Source organism: Salvia hispanica, chromosome 1 (genome assembly GCF_029641045.1).
Source record: "Salvia hispanica isolate PSC_SH4W2 chromosome 1, Shi_PSC_v1, whole genome shotgun sequence".
NCBI lineage: Eukaryota > Viridiplantae > Streptophyta > Magnoliopsida > Lamiales > Lamiaceae > Salvia > Salvia hispanica.
In genome coordinates, this window is record NC_142692.1 from 21,790,747 (window position 1) to 21,810,909 (window position 20,163).

Sequence of the window (20,163 nt, forward strand, 5' to 3'; positions counted from 1 at the left end):
GTCTTAGGAAACTAAAAGGAGTAAAAGATAAATCTTAAAAAGAGAGAGAGTTATTATGCGATTGCCGCATCTCCAGCAGCCTACCAATTCCCACGTAATGGCGCGCAACACATCAATTCTTGTGAATTAAGTGAAAAGACAATAAAATACTATGAAAGAGAATAATACTACATCCATCCCACAAGAATATGACAAATTTTGCTTTTTAGTCTGTCCCACTCCCACAAGAATATACAGTATCCAAACTCGGAAAAATAATTTCTCTATAATAAGTTGAGATCCGTTCTCCAATATCAATATTTTGATTACTTTTTTTTCTATATCTCTTTTACTTATCCATTATGCATTAAAACTTGTGTCCAACTAAAAGTGCATATTTTTATATTGACCGCTAATATTTAATTTAGAAAACGTTTTATTTAGCCATATCTGCAACATGCTGTAACTAGTGTAAGAAAGGCCCACGATTCAGCCCAATATAAAAAAACAGTGTATACAATACAACCGGATAATAAAAAGCGAGGGTCGTCTGATATATCGGAGAAGATATCTGTAAATCAGAAGGGTCGCATAAAATGGGTGCTTTAAACTTGTCATCTCCAACACACTTCCCTTACTCTCTTCAGAGACTCTCCATTTTATCCAATTCCATATATGCCCCTTCCCTTTCTTTCAATTCCCTTCCCAGCCCCACCGCTCTCTTCCTCTCCGCATCCTTCAAGCACATATCGCCGGCGAAGCACCGCCGCCGCGGCCTTATCGTCTCCGCGCTGCAGAAGTTGTCGGATACTGACTCGGTCACGGTTTCCTCCGATTCTGATGGAAACTTCCCGACCAATTCCGGTGTTTACGCCATTTACGACAGTGGCGGCGACCTTCAATTCGTCGGGATAACGCGGAATCTCGCCGCCAGCGTTCTCGCTCACAAGAAGTCCTTGCCGGAGCTTTGTTCCACCGTTAAGGTATCGAGTTTTGTGCTTAGTTAAATTGCGATTTTGCGAGAATGCATATGAAGAATCTGTACCTTTGTACAAAGCTTTTAGTAATTTGCTTCATCGAGTTTGAATTAATCTCCAGCTCTGAATTTGGAGCAATTTAATTTGATCAATTACCGATTCATAGTTGTTATAGTGCAATTACTCGGATGAAATCACCATTCCTTATCTGAATCCACCCGCCCCCAAATTTTCAATTAGGTTTTCATTGGAACTCTATGTGCGAAAAGGAATTTCATCGCATAATTTACCAGCTCAAATTCGTTAATTTACTCAACTTGGATGGAAATGTAGCACTAGAAAGTAGAAACACTGTTTGATTGGCTGTTTTGCTTTTTTCCAAATTCGACCATGCTTTATTTGAAGCCCCTTGATTGAATGAGTTTAAGCTTGAAAGCAGTATCATTTGAGCTCAATCACATTGTCAAGTGAAATTGAATTGGAATTCAAGAGTGGGGTCATAAATTGAAAAGATTGAACTACGTTTAATTTTATTTATTTTTTAACTTGGAAACCTAATAGTAAATCTTCTAATCGTAAGAAATAAGAATAGCTATTGCTTATCTTTATCGTTCCACGCAGAGATTGCTTACAAATACACTTCCTTACATGTAGTTTATCGTTCCAGTCAGCTAAAGTTCGAACTGTAGGCTCAAAATGTTTGAACAAGATTCTGATTACAATAGGCACATATGCATCATTTCATTGATCTGTATAGGTTTTTGTTCCATTATGTATAGTTCTTGTGTTTATCATTTGCCATTTCAAAATCATTGGATTGCCATTGTGTAGGTTGCAGTGGTAGAGGACCCTGATAAAACTGCTCTAACCGAAGCATGGAAAGCATGGTTGCAAGAACACATAGCAGCTACTGGGAAGGTTCCACCAGGAAATGAACCCGGGAATTCAACGTGGGTGAAAAGGGCTCCGAGAAAGAAGTCTGATCTGAGGTTAACACCAGGCCGCCACGTTCAGCTGACAGTGCCTCTGGAGGATCTCATTGACAGGCTAGTGAAAGAGAACAAAGTGGTTGCATTCATCAAGGGTTCAAGAAGCGCCCCATTGTGTGGGTTCTCACAGAGGGTCGTGGCGATTCTTGAAAACCAAGGGGTAGATTACGAGACCGTTGATGTGCTTGATGAAGAGTATAACTTCGGTTTGAGGGAGACGTTGAAGAATTACAGTAACTGGCCTACATTCCCTCAGATTTTTGTTAATGGCGAATTGGTTGGGGGCTGTGATATACTGACCTCCATGTATGAGAAAGGTGAGCTTGCTGGTATGTTCAAGTAGAATGTAATTTTATATACTCCTTTTTATCTTTTGTTTTTCAGAGTTTATTTTGGATCCAGGAGGAGAAAGAGGCAAAGCTAGTTGTATTAAGTCAAGTCAGATTATGGATTGATTGATACATTGTTTCCATGTATCAATAAAAAACAGTTTTCATGATATGAAACAAATGCAGGTTGCCTCGATTGTATACACTGACAAATTGTCAAAAGACAGATGAGACATATACCAGCAGCCACGAAGGCTTCAGACTATTGTGCTAGAAGTAGTCAACATAATTGACTCTTGATTTGGCATGGAATTTTTGGTGTCCTAGGACCCAACAACATAAAACATCCTCGACCACTTAAACATCTTCAACGATGTTTTCAACGGTAGAGCTTCGACGACACAATTCACAATCAACCTATGTCGCTAATGACATTTATCCAATTTGACTAACATTTGTGGAGTTCTTTTCGTGTCCAACCTTTGCCCAATAGAGCTCTTTTTGCACAGAATAAACCTACATTTTGCATTTAAAAACGTTGAAAGAACATTCTGTGTTCTACATGCATGGTTCGCCGATCATCAAAGGTCCAAGGGGTTTGTGATATCGGAAGTACTTGTTGATATCATGTACACATGGATTATATATTGAGGATGAATGACAGAATGACCCAAACTGGATATATGATCGGCTCATTGAGCTCATCCTGAATTGAGAAGCAGTGATTAATTGCTAATTTTGCCAAAAATTAAAAAAAAAATTGCAAAGCTGAAAGATCCAATTAAAAAAAAGCAACTTAAAATTGGAATTGTTCCGGTTTGGAACTGGCGATCTTGCTTGCTCCTTTGGTGGGCACATAATTTGCAATACTACTAGAATTTAGATATTGTGGTCAACTGAATGCTCTCGAAAATATCATAACTTGTAAATTATGTTCAATTTAATCCCAAAATGGAGTATCATTTAAGAAAGAAAAGTCCCAAAATAGTTGTAGTCATAATTCATAAATTTTGGAAAGTGATAATTTGGATACGTGTACCATTTTTCTTCTATGGAAATGTCTGGTCACCAAATCCAGAAACAACCTAACATGGGAAGGGTTATATATTCTCGACCCACAAAATAAAACATAGAAAATGATGTGTAACTAAAGGACGTGTTTAAATAATTGATTCTAATAAAATTTCTAATAGTAATATTTTTGAAATCAATTACTAATACAATTAACATTCCTAATTTCCATTATCCACGCTTCTTAGTTCTTATCCTTTTTTATTATACTTATCCAGTAAAATTCTTCCTTATTCATCTTAAAATTGATTAATTTGACAGTTTTAACTAACTTTCTTTCAAATTCCTCGCACCAATTGGATCGTTGACCTCTTATCACTATCCAATTATTCGATTGTGTTTCTCTTCTAAACATTTCCGAATCCAAACTTTTCTCAGAAAAAAAAAAAAAAAAAGAAATTTCAGAAAAGGAGGTAATGGAGGCGGAAATCGAATCCAATTCATATGGTAGTTTCAAGCTGTGGAGCGAATTGGAATTAGAGGAGTTCGCCGATAAATTAGTGTTTAAATCTGTGGAATCGCCGGATCAAGGCTTCTGTATAAACCGATTCGATGGAAATATCGACAAGCTTGACAACGGTCAGTAAAATTTTATTATCTAATGAGTTCTTTTATGGTGCTAATTATTCAATGATAGTATGTATATAATTTTTCGTTTGATTGTCAATTATCGGAGATCGTCATGTTTATTTCTTGAGAAGAATTTCTTTGGAAATAGTTAATGTCTTTGTGATTTTACTACGTCAAAGGGCGGATTGGCTATTTTGATTTTGAGGAACTTTGGTATGAGCTTCCAATTAGCGACTATGCCAATATTTTTTTGAAGTTTTATTTTATAATGTCATTGTAGCACAAAAAGTAGTTATTCTAGTGATATTTTAGAGTAATTTACTACTGAATGTTAATAGTGTTCGTGTGGAGGAGGAGCAAATTGTGTAGGAATAGGAATTTGTTATGCAATTTACAAAAAAAATTATTTTGGAAGTATGATGGTCCTAATGATGATTCTACATGTTTTTCGTGTGCATCTCACCGGTGGATTTTAAAAACCTCGCGAATTGACTTGGGTTACAGGTGTGGTTCTACGAGTATTGGATGATATTCTTATCCCTTTTCTCGATTATTTTCCTTTTTTCTCTCTGCGTAAAGCAACATCACTGCTGAAATTTCTGATTCTCAATCTATTGTTGACGTGGTGTTAATTTTCAAATATAGGTGATGGTCCTTCTGGAAGTCCTAACGTCTCAAGTCCTAAAGTCTCGACTGTATATGGCGTCGCTGGAACAATTAGGTTACTTGCAGGTGCTATTTTTAACTAGTCATAGAACTGTTGTCTACCACCATTATTATGAATAAGCGTCAGCTCTTTACAGCGAAGAATATGTCTGGCAATTTGTTATTCGAACTCTTTTGTGTGATCACTAGTACTGCATTTGTTAAAATGTTCATCAATTTTCCAGAGTAAGAATGTTCAGCTTCTTATCTAGATGTTTATCTAATGAAAAACAGAAAGAATTTAGAACCAGACACTGCAAGTTGAAGTTCATATGTTTTGTGTTATAGAAAGGATGTGAAAGAGGGATGAGACTTGAACTATATACATAGTAAGTTGAAAATTCTACAAAGTACTTAATCCTTTGAAATAAATTGCACCATATGCTATCTGGGTACAGCTCCTTCATTACACTGACTAGATTGACTCCAATGGAAACATGATATACAATCACATTGGAATGTGCATTGAAAGGGCCAATTAATGCTTAGATTTAATTAATCTGATCATATGCTTATCTAACATGTTGCTGTTCTGTCTACCATACTGGCCAAACTGACAGATTATCTTTTTGTAGGTACATATGTGATGGTTATAACTTCTAGGAAGGAAGTTGGAAATTATCTTGGTTTTCCTGTTTTCCTGGTTACATCAATGAAGTTTATATCCTGCAATGAAGCTTCAAGAAACTTAACTAGTCAAGAAGTATACTTTTGCATTTTTCATTTAGTTAATGTTTCAAAGTTCCTGACAGTTTGACTAGATAAGTAACAAGTGCATCTATTTACAGAAAAGGGATGAAGATTACTTTATGACTCTATTGAAGACAATTGAATCAACTCCTGGCTTGTATTATTCTTATGGAACTGATATAACACTGAAGTACGTTTTCAGTATAACTTTCTCCTATGCTTGTGTTTACATGAAAACCAGTTTTTATTGATTCGTCTTAAAAATAGCTGATACATTTAGCAGCTTGCAGAGGAGATGCAAGTTGGCAAAAGGATGGGAGAGTAAGCCGATTTGGAAGCAGGTATCTAGGTTTTACTCCAAGTTTTTAATTGGCTTGCTTATGATTCATATTTGGTACGTTGTAGACTTGTAGAGAATAGATTAACATATCAATTGTACATCATTTACTTGGAAAATATTGTTTCTCTTCTTTTACAAATCTAGATACTGAATTGATAAATATATTTAGCTCTTCCACTACATTGATTGTGCCTCATAGATGGAATTTTGCTCAACCTTATTTCTTTTCCTAGAGGTTTTTAAAATGCATTTTTCCTGAAACTGAATTCTGGTGGATTGCAGGGTGACCCACGATTTGTTTGGAACCGGAATTTATTAGAGGAGCTTATTGAGAATAAGGTTAGATATATATATTACCTTCCACTATGCTGGATAAAGAACATGCTAAGTTCTATGTTGGATGGTTTCGTTTTATTTTCTTTTCTTTTCTTTTTATAAATTTAAACCTCCATATTTGTTTCTTATTATTTCCTCACCGATGGAATCTTTTTTAGATAGAAAGTCTGTAGGAATGAAGTTTGGTTTTAGATTGAGGACTATGTGGTGCTCATTTCTCATGAGTCTGTTGTGGTATATCTTATTCTAATGGCGTGCTTTAATCATGCAGCTTGATGAATTCATCATCCCTTTATTACAAGGAAATATCCTTATCTCAGTCTCTGACCCCCTCCCCCCCCCCCCACATGCACACACATAAATGTAGTTTTATGTTCTGTTTTTCGTATCAAGCATCTAATAATAATAAAAAAAAAGGATAGGGGAAAAAAGGATTATGTTTTACTTGACCAAGGATAAAGCTTTCAGACTGGAGAACTGAAGTTAAAAGATTCTCCTGCTATTATTAAAATAGTTTCACGGAGGTGTACGAGGCGCTTAGGTAACAAAACATGGTTGTCTTTTATTACATAAAATAAATTTTGGATCCTTTAAAATTCAACTTACTGCACATCTTGATTTAGGAACAAGAATGTGGAGACGAGGAGCCAATTTAGAAGGGGATGCTGCTAATTTTATAGAAACCGAGCAGCTGCTGGAATTTAAAGATCATATATCTTCTTTTCTGCAGGTGTACTTCAGTTATCTTCATCCTCCTGTAGGATATAGATTGTTGTGAATAACTGGAACCTCGCCTTATTTGATCCGATTGATCCCTTTCTTAATTAAAGCAGATAGTATAGAATAATAGATATCAATCGCATGCAACAGTAGGGATGAAAACAGTTTTCTACCTTCACATCTTGCTTCTTTTTTTCTTTTTCTTGAAATACCCCTGCTTAAGCGCCTTGAGTTTGGACTGTTGATATATCTAAACATTTTGGACTTTTGATACATCTAAACTGGAATAAATACCTGTTTTATAAGCATCTTTATGCTTAACAATTAAGTTACTGTGAAGTAGGGAAGCCATATAAGAAGTTGAACTTTGTGAACTTTTATTTATATATCCTTTTCACTTTAATCAAAACTGTAGATTTTCATGTTTACTTATCACGGTTCTTTCAAGTCCGTTAATATATACTCCCTCTGTCCCACTAGAAATGAAACGTTTTCCTTTTTGGGTTGTCCCATTAAAATGAAACGTTTCTTAAAATAGAAATAACTTTATCTCTACTTTTCCCTCTCTCTTACTTTATCCTCTCTTCTTTAACTCACAAAACAACACTACATAAAATCCTGTGCCGAAAAGCAAACGTTTCATATTTATTGGGAAGGAGGGAGTATGTATTAGAATGACTGTATATTGAAGATCTGGAGTGGATACCCTTTTATTTTGGATGCTCTAACCACAGGGAGGCAAACTCATAAAAAAAACCCTGTTTTTTAGGTTAGGGGCTCAATTCCACTTCTATGGGAGCAAATTGTTGATTTGAGCTACAAACCGCATCTTCAACTAATTAATCATGAAGATACAGTACGTATATATCCTTCTAATTAACTTCCTGTTTCAGAGTAATGTGTTTTTCTGTATCTACTCTTTTATTCATTGCTAACCCTATTATATCTGCTTGTACCAGTCTATGGTTGCCGAACGGCATTTTAATGATCTATTGAAGTGTTATGGAGGGTGTATTGTGGTTGACTTGACAGATAAGGTTAGATATTCTTGGTCAATACCCCTAGAGTTTCGGAGCAATATGCTGTTCAATGAGCCTGGTTTTAGCTGTTTATGTTGTATTCTCTAATATTTGTCCAAAGTGGTGAAAATTCGGTCATTTTCTTCTTGGTCAATTTTGCATTCATGGTAGTCAAAACTGGCTCTGTTTATTAATTCATCTTTGCTTTTGTATATATGATTTTATTGCCGGTTTCCTCAAAACACCTACTTCCTCCGTCCCAAGGAAGATGACCCCTTCCTTGGGCGGCACGTGATTTTATGTAGCTTTATTTTATGTGTTAAGTGGAGAGAGGATAAAGTAGAAAGATAAAGGTGTTTCCATTTTTAGTAATGAGTCATCTTGGTTGGGACAAACCAAAAAGGAAAGTGGGTCATCTTCAGTGGGACAGTGGGAGTACATTACAAAAAGAATGACACATCTACTGAGTTTCTAAGATTTGCACCTGTTCAATTATCTCAAATTCCACTATGTAATGTGTGTTGTTTAATGCCTGATTAATAGTCTCGTACAAATTTGACTGGGTACTCTGTTTCTTTCTGTCTTTAGCATGGAGATGAGGGTATGTTAAGTGCAGCTTATGAAGAAGAAATGCAAAAACATCCAAATGTGAGGTGCGTTATTTATATTGGTTCTGTAAAACTATGATATAAACTTCTGTTTCGCATATTAGGAATAAAATTGCCTAAGATAGCAACATGAAGTCCCAGTCAGAGCATCTGAGAGGTAAGGCGATGGATGAATGAAATATGAGCAGAGAATGAACGAAACAGCCTTTGGAGGAGAAACTAAAGAACAAAAGCAGGGAACAAAAGGAATGAAATAATATAAAACTGAATAAAAGAGAACAGAGATAAATCCGCTTACAGCCCTACGGAAACTACCGCCCTATACTACTTTTTCCAAAACACATAGCTCTTCTAGTGAGTAGCTATTTATAATAACTACTAAAGACTGTTACTTTAAATATAACTCTCTAACATAAACCACTACACTCACAATAAACAACATACAAATAATGACCAATAAAATATAAAGACTCTTGCAAAGGATAAGGGGTGATCCTTATCATCCACGTTCACCGCACCAATTGACAGAGTTGAGGCAGTGGATGAATGAAATATAAGGAGAGAATGAACAAAAAGCCTGCTGAAGAAGAAATGGAAGAACAAAAACAACGAACAAAAATATAAAACAAAATAAAAGACAACAGAGATACATCCTTTTATGAGGCCCTCTAAGGTAACTACAGTTCTATGCTACTTTTTCCAAGAGACGTAGCTCTTCCATTGAGGAACTATTTATGTAGTAATAAGTACTGAGGACTCATACTTAAATAAAACTCCTACCCCTAAACCAACTCTAATAGATAACTACTAGACTCCTTGAGACAATACACAACTAAGTAACTAACAAATAATAGTACTCCCTCCGTCCCATAAAAGATATCACACTTGTGGGACAGCACGGAATTTTAGGAGGCTTTGTTTTGTGTGTTAAATGGAGAGAGAAAATATAATTTTTATATTAATGTGAGAGGGAACTTTTTCCAAAAATGGAAATGTGACATCTTTTGTGGGACAAACTAAAAAGGAAAGCGTGACATCTATTATGGGACGGAGGGAGTAATTAATAAAAAATTAAAAATCTAAAGACTCTTGCAGGGGATAGGGGATGATCCTTATCATAATCCCACTTTATAGGTTTTGAAAATTCTAAATTCTTACAGAACTTAAGGAAATGAAATGCTTGTCCTTTTATCGTTTTTTTCACTTAAGAGCATAATTGATCCACTGACTGCTCCAAAATTTATGTGCCTAGATTATAGATGACACATAAATTAAAATATGTTGTGTTTAACTATGTTTTCTTTCCAACTATGTATTAACCAGTACAGCGATCTGTTTGAATTCTTTGTACTTCCCCCTTCTGTTTTCCTCCATGTTTTTAATGTGGCAAAGGAAAATATAACATGTTTATATGTTGTTGCTCCAGGTATGTCTCATTTGACTTCCACCAATCATGTGGCCATGGAAACTTTGATAATATCCAACTTCTGTACGACGAAATTTCTGAAGACTTTGAGAAGCAAGGGTAATATTTGGACTTTGCATTTCAAGTTTCTTATTTCTGAAATGTTTTTGTGAATGATACTATGGTGGATCTTGGTAACGCCCTTTTAATATTTACTATTCTAGCTGAACAGATACTTCCTTTTAGATTCTGAAGGAAAGATTCTAGCAGAACAGGAGGGAGTGGTTAGATCGAACTGCATTGATTGCCTTGATAGGACAAATGTAACACAGGTTGGAGGCCTACATATTCATTTTCTCTCATTCAATTACTAGCAATCCCTGCATAGGACCTTCTCCTTATCAATAGTGAAAAATACTATTGTTTTACTGTTTTTTAAATCATGAATTCTTGATATTAATAAATTGATGTTTCAAGTGCAGAGCTACCTTGCACAAAAATCTTTGAATTCTCAGCTACAGAGAATGGGAGCCATTTCTTCAACTGAAAGCATTTCAATGTTCAGTGAAGATTTTGAAGTTTTTAAGACCTGTATGTATCAAATATGATTAATTCTTTTAGAATGTTACTTTTGATAGACTATAAAGCACTAATCTTTTTCTCATGCTATTCATGGCACGGTGGCAGTATGGGTAGAGCACGGGGATGAGATAAGCCTAGAGTACTCTGGAACTCATGCTTTAAAGCGGGACCTTGTAAGGTAACCACAGAACTTGGGGAAATTACTAAATCTCTGGATTAGTGTCATGTGATGAATAGAAATTCACAGAGTCTAGATGTTTTGGTTGCATTTTGGTCACAGGTATGGAAAACAGACATTGTCTGGTATTATTAAAGATGGGATAAGTGCCCTGTCAAGATATTACTTAAATAATTTTCAAGATGGGGTTCGGCAGGTAATCATCTAGTACTGTTGTTCATACTCGTTTTTCTTTCATCTTCCCCGTGTTTCTTTTTTTTTCGCAATTTTACATTATTTTTTCTTGGGTTATTTAAAAAAATAGCATGATCTTTGAACCTATGGTGAGTTTTTAGCCTGAATCTACAATAATTCTCCCTCCGTCCCAAAAGAATATGCACTCTGAGTTCAGTTGGCGCGAGTTTTAATACACAATTGGTAAAGTAAGAGAGAGATAAAAAGAAAATGTAACTAAAAGTATTGTTAGTGGAGAATGGGTCCTACCTCATTAGAGGGAAAAGAATTTCCAAAAATAGAAATTGCATATTCTTATGGGACGGACTAAAAAGGAAAGAATGCATATTCTTGTGGGACAGAGGGAGTAACAAATATGGCCTGAACTGAAGTCTGTTGTCCATTTTATAGCCCAAATTTACAATAATTACAAATAAAGCATGAACTTAAGTCTGTTACCAGGAAGAAAACTAAAACACTGGCAAACTGTGGTTGACATGTATCACCAAAAAAAGCTGAGTTGGAATAAAAAATATAAATAAATAACAATGACAGTTACATATTTTATGAATAACCCTAGATTTGTATGAGTATTTGTACGTAATTGAGTTTGAGTTTGAGTTTGAGTTTGAGTTTGAGGTTAGTGTAAATGGTTGGAGATGGCCCAAGTTGATGCTATATTTTTAATAATAACCCTATCGGTCCTGATAACTATACCTCGCTTGCAGGATGCTATCGATCTCATCTGTGGTCACTATACTGTGAGCAGAATTAGACCCTCTCCACTCCAGCCTAAAGGAATCGATACCCTCTCAGTAAGATATAATCTTTTGCATAATAGTCACATTCATTTTCAGGTTTCACAATTGGAATCTCAACTATCCATTCACTCACTCTGTGTTAACAATAAACTAGATCACTTTCTAACTCGGGAACTGTATATTTTCAGTACCTTCCAGTTGCATCTGCTTTAGTAATTGGGGGCTTGACTGTGACGTCAATCACATTAAATCAAGGTATCATTACATTTATCTCAAGCAAGTGATAACGGTCACTAACATCGTCTGGTGTTTATTTACTGAACTGCAGCAGGTCGAAATGCACAGCAGTATCTATCTTCTGTGGTCTGCGCTGGGCTAACTGCTGGATTGATGGCTGTTGTTAAGGCCAATGGGAGGCAAATATGTTCGAGGCCTCGCTTGTGTGGTCTGTTTTAGGCAACGCTTGTACACTAGCCAAGACAAGTTTTTCGAAATTTGTCTAATAAAACTAAGAATAGAAGAGGTGGTGATGAACTGTGAAACTCAATTATTTCGCAATGTATAAATTTACATCACTTTGTTATTGGTGAGCATAGTTTTATAAAACACACTGGGTATGGAGATCTTCACATCATGCAACATTGACTGCATAATCTAAGCTTGGTTTCATCATATACCTGAATTTGCTAAAATAAAATTAATTGAAACCACTGAGATCGGAATATTCACATCCCATACATGAAATTGCCTGAAATTACAGAGATGGTGATGCTGCCACTTTTATTGGAGTACTAATCAATAATACTTATAATATAAAAGGTTCAACTGTAGCAAATTTGTAGCTAGTCGAGTTTCTCTTTTAATTGGCACACATGCTAATTCCAACCACCCATCTTGGGGTGCAGAAGCCAAGCAACTTAACGAAACCCAGTCAACTCATGGAGCCACAGTATCACAGACGACTCCGGTTGCTCAATGCTGCTGGCCTGAAACTGGCGATTCCTGTGATCTCTCTGCCCGTTACAAGGGTGTTGATGTCGTAAGTGCCTTCATATGTATATATGGGCTCCAAATCACAGAACGCCTGACAAAAAAATCACATGGTAACAAGGGAAAGAGTTGTTGCATCTCTTAAACAATGCAAGATCGTTATTCTAACAAATATACTAAGATGAAAATTCGCTCTTTGGATATAGAACTAAAGGTTACATGATACCGTACCTTTGCAACAAGAAAATCGGTTAAAATCCCATTGCCACCAAGTAATTCCCGCCCAAGAGAAACAGTTTCTCTTGCCTTCAAGGAAATCCATGACTGAATGGAAAGTTTCAGTTAGAACCAAAATGTGCTATTCTCCATGTTTCTTGATTAACCAAGTGCAATAGCAATGCTATACCTTGCCCATGCTAGCTTGACCAGGAGTCATTTTACCACTCTCGTACAGCTTGCACAGCCGCCAACCAACGAGAAACATTGCTTGAATATTACTTAACATGCGAACTAATTTCTGTTGGTTGATCTGGAAAGCTGCCAATGGAGAACCAAATTGCTTCCTCTCCTTCAGGTACCTTTCATATAATCAAGCTCATAAAGCTCAAGAAAGGGATTTAAGGACATACAATGGGTCATGCACTGCAAAGGTGAGGTAGGTAGTACTTAGTAGCATAAAATAAAAAATAAGTTAGTTATTTACCTGTGACAAATGTCATACACACCCATCGATATGCCAATTGGCTGCCAAGCAACCATGACACGAGAAACAGCAAGCACCTACTTCCAGGTAATGTTCAATCATTAGCAATGTAAAGAAATCAAATTATTAGAACAAGGTTGTGTTACCCTCTCGAAGCAGAAGGTAGATGAAAAAGATACAGAGCCAGAAAATTTCTTCAAGTATCATTATGAATATCATGTGCTATTGATTCAGGCAACATAAGAAACTAGCCAAGATATGTTCTAGGATATCGTACCTTGCTTGTATCTTGAAATGAATTAACTCCGGAAAGCCTGTCTTCATCAGGTACAAAAACTTTTTCCAGTAAAATATCACCGTTTTGCACAATTCTTAGGCCAATTTTGTTTTCTATTTTGGTCGCTTGTAAACCCGGAGCATCCTTCTTCACGATGAATCTGTAGCAAATTCAGATCAGGTAAATAATGTTGATACATGTGCTAGAATTTGGATCATGATCAGCATCATAGAAACAATGTCATCCATCACAAGAAGGAGAAAGAAAAAGTGATCAATACAGACCATGAAAATGTAAATCTCCTTAATAAATCAACAAGGGCTGAATGAGGAGGGGAGAGACATTTAAAGAGACTGTATAATGTGTTAGTAACATAGCAAAACTTGGTTATGCAGAAAGAGACAACATTCTGTTTTTTGACTTACCCATTAATCTGATTCGTAGCAGTGTTTCTAGCAAAGATAACTAAAATATCTGCAAAAGTACTATTCCCTATCCACCGCTTTTGGCCATCAAGTATCCAACCACCCTCGACCTGATTATTTGAATCCAAAGTAAGTATCTACAATAGTGGTCAACACAAGCAAACACATTGATGCAAACTCATATAGACATAATATGTGATGTCATATTTGAGGAATCATGGTTTTCTTAATTAAAACCTCATTTTCTGAAATTCTGTCCCTATAAGATCATTTATATATAAACAGCGTATAAAGTAATGAGAAAGGAATAAAGAGTAAAAATTTATACTCCAAACCTTTCTTGCAGTTGTTCTCAGAGCACTTGCATCACTACCATAATCAGGTTCAGTTAGCGCCTAGCACCAATCAACAAAAAAGTTAGCTACCAATTTGCGACATATCAAGAAAAGAGAATATGCATTGCAAATGCTTCTCACCCAGCACGCTATTGTCTTCAGTTCTGCAAGGGAAGGTAGATATTTCTGCTTCTGTGCTTCCGATCCACAAAGTCCTATCATTATTACAAAGAAAAGAAATAACAAAAATAAGTCTGATCACCATCAAGGAAACAAGACCAAAATCAACAAGCAGTAGCAAGGTTACCAATTGTCAGCATTGCCAAGGAGGAATGCACCAAAATGAATGTCGAACAGCTGGCATCAACTCTTGCCAGTTCTGCTGTAGCAATGGCATTCGCAGTTATGGAGAGGTTGGGACAACCATAGCCCTACATAGTATGCAGTTAGATTCCAAACTGGCCCCATCTCCATAGCCTTCTTCTGGAATGTAAAGCACAGTAAAGTTCAGAACGAAATACCTTGATACTGCCACCAGCTACACGCAGCGCACCAAGCTTCGGAACCACTTCAAATGGAAATTCTGCCTTCTCCCAATACTAAAAGACACATTAAGTTGGCATTTAAACCATTGTACAGTGAACAGAAGAGTATGTATATATGAATGTCTACGCAACAGTATACAACAAGCTAGAGCCTCTCTCTCGCCCTAATTCGACACATCTGGCTAATAACAAACATATATATACGAATAATCAGAAAGTGTACAAACAATTTGGTTACAAAATAAGAACACCTTTGCCATTATCGGAGCAACTTCTTTCTCCATGCACTCTCGCACTCTCTTCCTCAGAGCTTGTTCCTCGGCAGTCAATAGATCATCAAACTGATAATAATCCGAAACTGTAAACTCAAAAATTCAGAAATAGCAAAATCAGCACCAGTATAAAGCATGATTTTCACAAAAAAGTAAGTAAAAAAAAAAAAAGTGAAGCTCAAAAGGAATCAAATGTGCAAAAATATCAGAAGCACACGAGTTTAAATTCCAATTCACTACTAGTGTTTCGCAACTGAAATCCACGCAGATCGCTTTAATCCTTCAATAAAATAGCAGCAATCTTTCAACTTACCGCTGGGAGGAAAGACCGTAGCTGGAGTTGCTTGAGGAAATGCGACGGAAACATCCAACGCTGGCAAATCAAAATACGCGCTCTTCGCCTCTTTGTTCATATCTTCTGCACCACCAATTCAACCATTTTTCAATGTTACATCTAAATCGATTACCTTAGTAAATGAATTGATTAACAATAAATCGGATCACGATGATACAGTAACATAACATAAGATGCAAAGGAAAACAGAAAAAAAAATTTAAAAATATATGTGCGGGTATGTGTGAGTGAAAAACCTTGAGCTCTGGCAGCTGGAACTTTCATGGCGACGAATTCTCGCAATTGCAGATGAATGTAGCGAAATTGGATAAGCAAGCGAAATGAAAAAGAATCGATATAAATAGTACTGTAGGCCAGGAAAATTAATTAATAAAGTACTACTAGTAATTCTTATTTATCTTTTCAAGTCATAATTATACTTTCTTAAAAAAATAATAAACTTTAATAAAAGAAAGTAAATTATAAAGACGAATAAAAATAATTAAATTTTACTTTTTTTTTATCAAGATAAGATAAAAATATTTTTTCAAAATTATTAAAAATATAATACCTCTTCAAACATTTTGACTAGAGCATGAAATATTAGGAAGAAAAGATAAATACAAGTATATCCTTTTCTCTAGAGATGCTTTAAGAAAGATCAAATTGGCACGACACTCTAGGCTTTGTCATTGTCAAGTGACATTTTTTAAACTGACAAACATTTTCCTTATTTTTATTGAGAGATTTCTTTTTTTACTTTCTCCGTCTTAGTCAAGATAGCCACATTCTTAAGTGACATAAGATTTTAAGAAATGTTGTTAGGTAAAATAAAGTAAGAGAAAAAAAATAGTTGAATATTTTAATAAGGAGAAAGGAGAGAAGAGTTTTTTTCAAAATTATAAAATGGTCATCTTAATTGGGACAAACAACAAAAGGAAAGATGGTCATTTTGAATGGGACGGAGGGAGTATCTAAATTTGGATAGTACTCCCTCTGTCTCAGTTTAGGAGTGCAATTTAGTTAGAGCACAGATTTTTAGAAATTGTTGGAGTGTGTGATAATTGAAGTTAAATATTGATTGTTGGAGTGTGTAATAATTGAAGTGAGGTAGTAGAAAGTGGAACCCTTTTGACCTTTTGTATATAAAAGGTGTTTATTTTGTTTTTTTTTTATGAAAATAATGGCATTTGAGTGAAAATTTCATCAACAATAAGATTAAATTTATGTCCAATTATAGTAAATTTTAAATGAGACTCTTAAACTGGAACGGACGAAGATGACAAATTTTCCATTTCCTAAAGAGTAAAGGCCAAAACTGGTCCCGAACATATGCCCATTTTATGATTTTGGTCCTGAACATTATCTTTTGAATTTTTGGATCTCAAACATTTCAATTTGGATCACAATTGGTCCAAAGTTAACTTTTCTGTCAAATATTAACGGTCTAACGTTTTAAATTGTTTTTGACCAAATTAAGATTAATAACACAACAAAATTTAGCGACAGAACAAATCCGTCGCTAATTGGGACTAATAAAAAAAGGAGTCCAAGTGTTTGTATCTCTGTGTTTGTGTGTCAAGGATGGAGAGAAAGAGAGAAGCATTTTTTGGACAAGTGCAAGAAATGCTCGAAGAACTACGCTGTCAATTCCAACTGGAAAGCTCATTCGAAAACCTACGGCACAAGAGAGTATTGATGCGACTGCGGCACCCTTTACTCAAGGTTCATTTTCAATTTTTTTTTTCAGATTTAGTTAGACGTAGGCTGATGAGCAGAAGGCCAATTAGACGAAGAAGCTGAAGCCGAGATCTGGAAAAACCGCATGAAGGCGGAAATCAGTGACTCCGCCGCTGGGTGAACGGACGGTAGCGGCGGCTGGACGCCGCTAATTTGGGGACGATTGACGATTTGAGCGAGGGGAGGGGGGCAAATCCTCTGCAAGCGCGACCTCGGCGGCCTGGGCTGCGGCGCCGGCGGCGCCGGTAACCGCTCGTGCGCTGGCGAGCCGGTGAGCTTCTGAACAATGTCGTGGAAATCGTTTTAGTTGATGTTGTAGACCGGCGGCTGCTGCGATTGGGTCAAATTAGGGTCCATAATCGAAACTGCGGAGGAGGAAGGCGGCGGAGGGGAGGAGTTTCCGAATAGATTTTTGATTTTATTTTTGGATGCACAGTCTCTCTTTCACACAAACACTTGGATTCCTTTTTTTTTTTGGAATCTCCCAATTAGTGACGGATTTGTTCCCTCGCTAAATTTTGTTGTTTTATTAATCATCTTAATTTGGTCAAAATCGTGATTAAAAACATTGACCGTTAATATTTGACGGAAAATTTAACTTTGGACCAATTGTGATCCGAATTGATATGTTTTGGACCCAAAAATTTAAAAGATAATGTTTAGGACCAAAATCATAAAATGTGCATATGTTCAGTACTAGTTTTGGCCTTTAGTCATTCCTAAAAGTAAAATGAAACTTATTATTTTAGGAAATGGACACTACAATCCACCAACACTAATTTTACTACTTTTTCTCTTCTTTCTCTTACTTTATCCATTTTTTTTTTCTTCTTCTCACTTACTTTACCAATTTTATACTCCTTCCGCCTCAAGGTAGTTGGGACATTTCTTTTGGGCACGAGATTTAAGAAATTGACATTTTAAAGGTTAAAGTGGAGAGAGTAAAGTAAGAGAGAGAATAAAGTTACAGAGATTAAAAGAGAATAAAGTGAGGGATGAAATAATGTTATTATCAAAAAAAGAAATGACTCAACTATCATTGGACAAACTTAAAAGGAATACAACTCAACTACCTTGGAACGGAGAGAGTATTAAAACCCATGTTATTTTCAAAGTATCTATTTTTAAAAAACTGAAGGAATAATTATATTTAAATTTAACTATATTAATGTCATACTTTAGAAATCGCTCATAATCTAAGTTTGGAACATCATGACATAAGTAAAAAAGAAAAAGAAAAAGGGGTAAAGGTTATAAAGATGTGAAGTATATATAATCTAAACTTTAAAGTATGGTACTCCCTTTTCATCTGTAATTAGAAGTCTTGATTTATTATTTTAGTCCATCAGTCATTAGAAGTCATGATTCATTTTTTCTTATAAATGGTAGGTATACTTCACTTTCTACTAGTTCATTCTACTCATATTTTAGTATAAAACTATATAAAAATAGGTCTAACATTCAACTATCTTTTTCATCCACTTTTATTTATATTTCTTAAAACTTGTGCCAAACTCAAATGAGATTTCTAATGGCGGATAGAGGGAGTAGCTTTTTCTTCATTTTTTTTTCTCTTTTTAAAATAAAATAATACGATAAATGATATTCCTCATCCTTAAAAAGTATGAACATTTAGTTTGACACAGATTTTTTTACATAATTGATAAATTAAGAGAGAGATAGAAAGAAAAAGTAAATAAAGTATTGTTAGTGGAGAATGAGTCTCACCTCATTAGAGAAGAGAAAAGAGTTTCCAAAATTAGAAAAACCATACTATTTTTTAGGAACATACTAAAAAGGAAATAGTCCATAGTTTTTAAAAACACATGGGTCATGTTTGGTTGGCAGGAAAGTAAAGTTGGCAAGGAAAATGATTCATAGGAAAATGAATACCGGGAATATGATTCCTAATAACTTTACTTTCCTGTGTTTGGACAATATCAAGATTTTAAATTTTTATTTAATTTAAACACCAAACTAAAAATATACTTATTATTTTTTATAAATAAAAAATAATAATATTGTAAATTTTTTAATAAATTATTATTAACAAATAATAATAATTATATTACTATATTTATTTACGATGGATAGTTTAAATATGGATTATCCATCATAATACTATATAATAATATAATTATAGTTACATGGAGTATTATAGTACTCATTTATTATAATAATAAATATTTATATTATAATTATAATATTCAAGGATATTATAATTGAATAAATTTTATAAATTAAAATTGCACTATGACTTTATCGATTAATTATCAATTTATAAAATATAATAGTTATTATTTATTAAAGATTTATATTATAGAATTATATTTGAATTATTTAATAAATTATTATTACTAAAATGAATTGTTATAAAATATAATTATAATTATGATAATTTCAATTATAGTTATTTATTATAGTGAAATTAAGTATGATTTATAATTTTAAATTATTTTTAAAACATTGGAATTATTATTATTGTTATTATTATTATATTATTACTATTATTAGGTTATTATTATTATTATTATTATTAAAACTATACTATATTACTTAAATATGTAGAAATCCTAAAACTGAGAAAAAGAATACCTAAGAAAAGTTATGATTCAGAATCCTGGAAAGTTGTACTAATTTTCCTTATTCTCGGATTCTGATTACTTTCCCAGTTTGATTATAAACCAAAACAAACACATGAATTTAAAATTTAAGGAATCAGAAGATTACTTTCCCAAAAAAATTCTGACAACCAAACATGGCCATAGAGTAATATACAATTATGCATCTTTTCGTCGCCTATTTTAATTTTCACCGCAACTATACAATTATGCATCTTTTCGTCGCCTATTTTAGTTTTCACTGCAATCAGTCGTCGTTTAAGCTAACATTCAGTGACATGACATTTTGTGCGTCGTGCCAGTTTTTTTTAAAATAAAAACATATGGAGATGCGAGGTATCAATCCCCGTACCTCTCGCATGCTAAGCGAGCGCTCTACCATCTGAGCTACATCCCCAATTGATATACAATGGTTGCAACTATAATAGATAACTTAAACGATTATTTTT

At 34.7% G+C, this 20,163-nt stretch overlaps 3 protein-coding genes across 3 annotated transcripts; 2 read left to right on the forward strand and 1 right to left on the reverse strand.

Moving 5' to 3' along the window:
• The first annotated feature begins 509 nt into the window (after positions 1-509).
• Positions 510-2,477, forward strand: CXIP2 (CAX-interacting protein 2). Its single transcript, XM_048082204.2, has 2 exons — positions 510-962; positions 1,788-2,477. The coding sequence occupies exons 1-2, from the start codon at positions 576-578 to the stop codon at positions 2,286-2,288; spliced, it is 888 nt and encodes a 295-aa protein (XP_047938161.1). The 5' UTR covers positions 510-575; the 3' UTR covers positions 2,289-2,477.
• A 1,142-nt stretch (positions 2,478-3,619) lies between these two features.
• SAC8 (SAC domain-containing protein 8) lies at positions 3,620-12,078 on the forward strand. The gene is made up of 20 exons (XM_089058881.1): positions 3,620-3,924; positions 4,561-4,647; positions 5,196-5,323; positions 5,409-5,500; positions 5,594-5,651; positions 5,933-5,989; positions 6,258-6,289; positions 6,445-6,527; positions 6,610-6,716; positions 7,476-7,562; positions 7,666-7,743; positions 8,314-8,378; positions 9,760-9,858; positions 9,971-10,070; positions 10,221-10,329; positions 10,426-10,498; positions 10,601-10,694; positions 11,440-11,526; positions 11,661-11,727; positions 11,801-12,078. Exons 1-20 carry the CDS (start codon positions 3,762-3,764, stop codon positions 11,926-11,928), a joined length of 1,794 nt encoding a protein of 597 aa, XP_088915007.1. The 5' UTR covers positions 3,620-3,761; the 3' UTR covers positions 11,929-12,078.
• Positions 12,079-12,154: 76 nt separating this feature from the next.
• On the reverse strand, positions 12,155-15,740 carry ACX4 (acyl-CoA oxidase 4). The gene is made up of 13 exons (XM_048125133.1): positions 15,611-15,740; positions 15,333-15,437; positions 14,999-15,105; positions 14,724-14,801; positions 14,510-14,633; positions 14,344-14,417; positions 14,203-14,262; positions 13,868-13,977; positions 13,443-13,602; positions 13,166-13,242; positions 12,869-13,040; positions 12,694-12,786; positions 12,155-12,556 (listed from the first exon to the last, which is right to left on the reverse strand). Exons 1-13 carry the CDS (start codon positions 15,636-15,638, stop codon positions 12,425-12,427), a joined length of 1,320 nt encoding a protein of 439 aa, XP_047981090.1. The 5' UTR covers positions 15,639-15,740; the 3' UTR covers positions 12,155-12,424.
• Positions 15,741-20,163: the final 4,423 nt, after the last annotated feature.

Coding starts and splice junctions, on each gene's coding strand:
- CXIP2 (XM_048082204.2), top strand. CDS start 576: ATGGGTGCTTTAAACTTGTCATCTCCAACACACTTCCCTTACTCTCTT. Junction 963..1,787: donor AGCTTTGTTCCACCGTTAAG/GTATCGAGTTTT, acceptor GCCATTGTGTAG/GTTGCAGTGGTAGAGGACCC.
- SAC8 (XM_089058881.1), top strand. CDS start 3,762: ATGGAGGCGGAAATCGAATCCAATTCATATGGTAGTTTCAAGCTGTGG. Junction 7,744..8,313: donor TGGTTGACTTGACAGATAAG/GTTAGATATTCT, acceptor TTCTGTCTTTAG/CATGGAGATGAGGGTATGTT. Junction 10,330..10,425: donor TTTTGAAGTTTTTAAGACCT/GTATGTATCAAA, acceptor GCACGGTGGCAG/TATGGGTAGAGCACGGGGAT.
- ACX4 (XM_048125133.1), bottom strand. CDS start 15,638: ATGAAAGTTCCAGCTGCCAGAGCTCAAG. Junction 15,438..15,610: donor TCCAGCTGCCAGAGCTCAAG/GTTTTTCACTCA, acceptor TTGGTGGTGCAG/AAGATATGAACAAAGAGGCG. Junction 14,418..14,509: donor CTTGGCAATGCTGACAATTG/GTAACCTTGCTA, acceptor TAATAATGATAG/GACTTTGTGGATCGGAAGCA.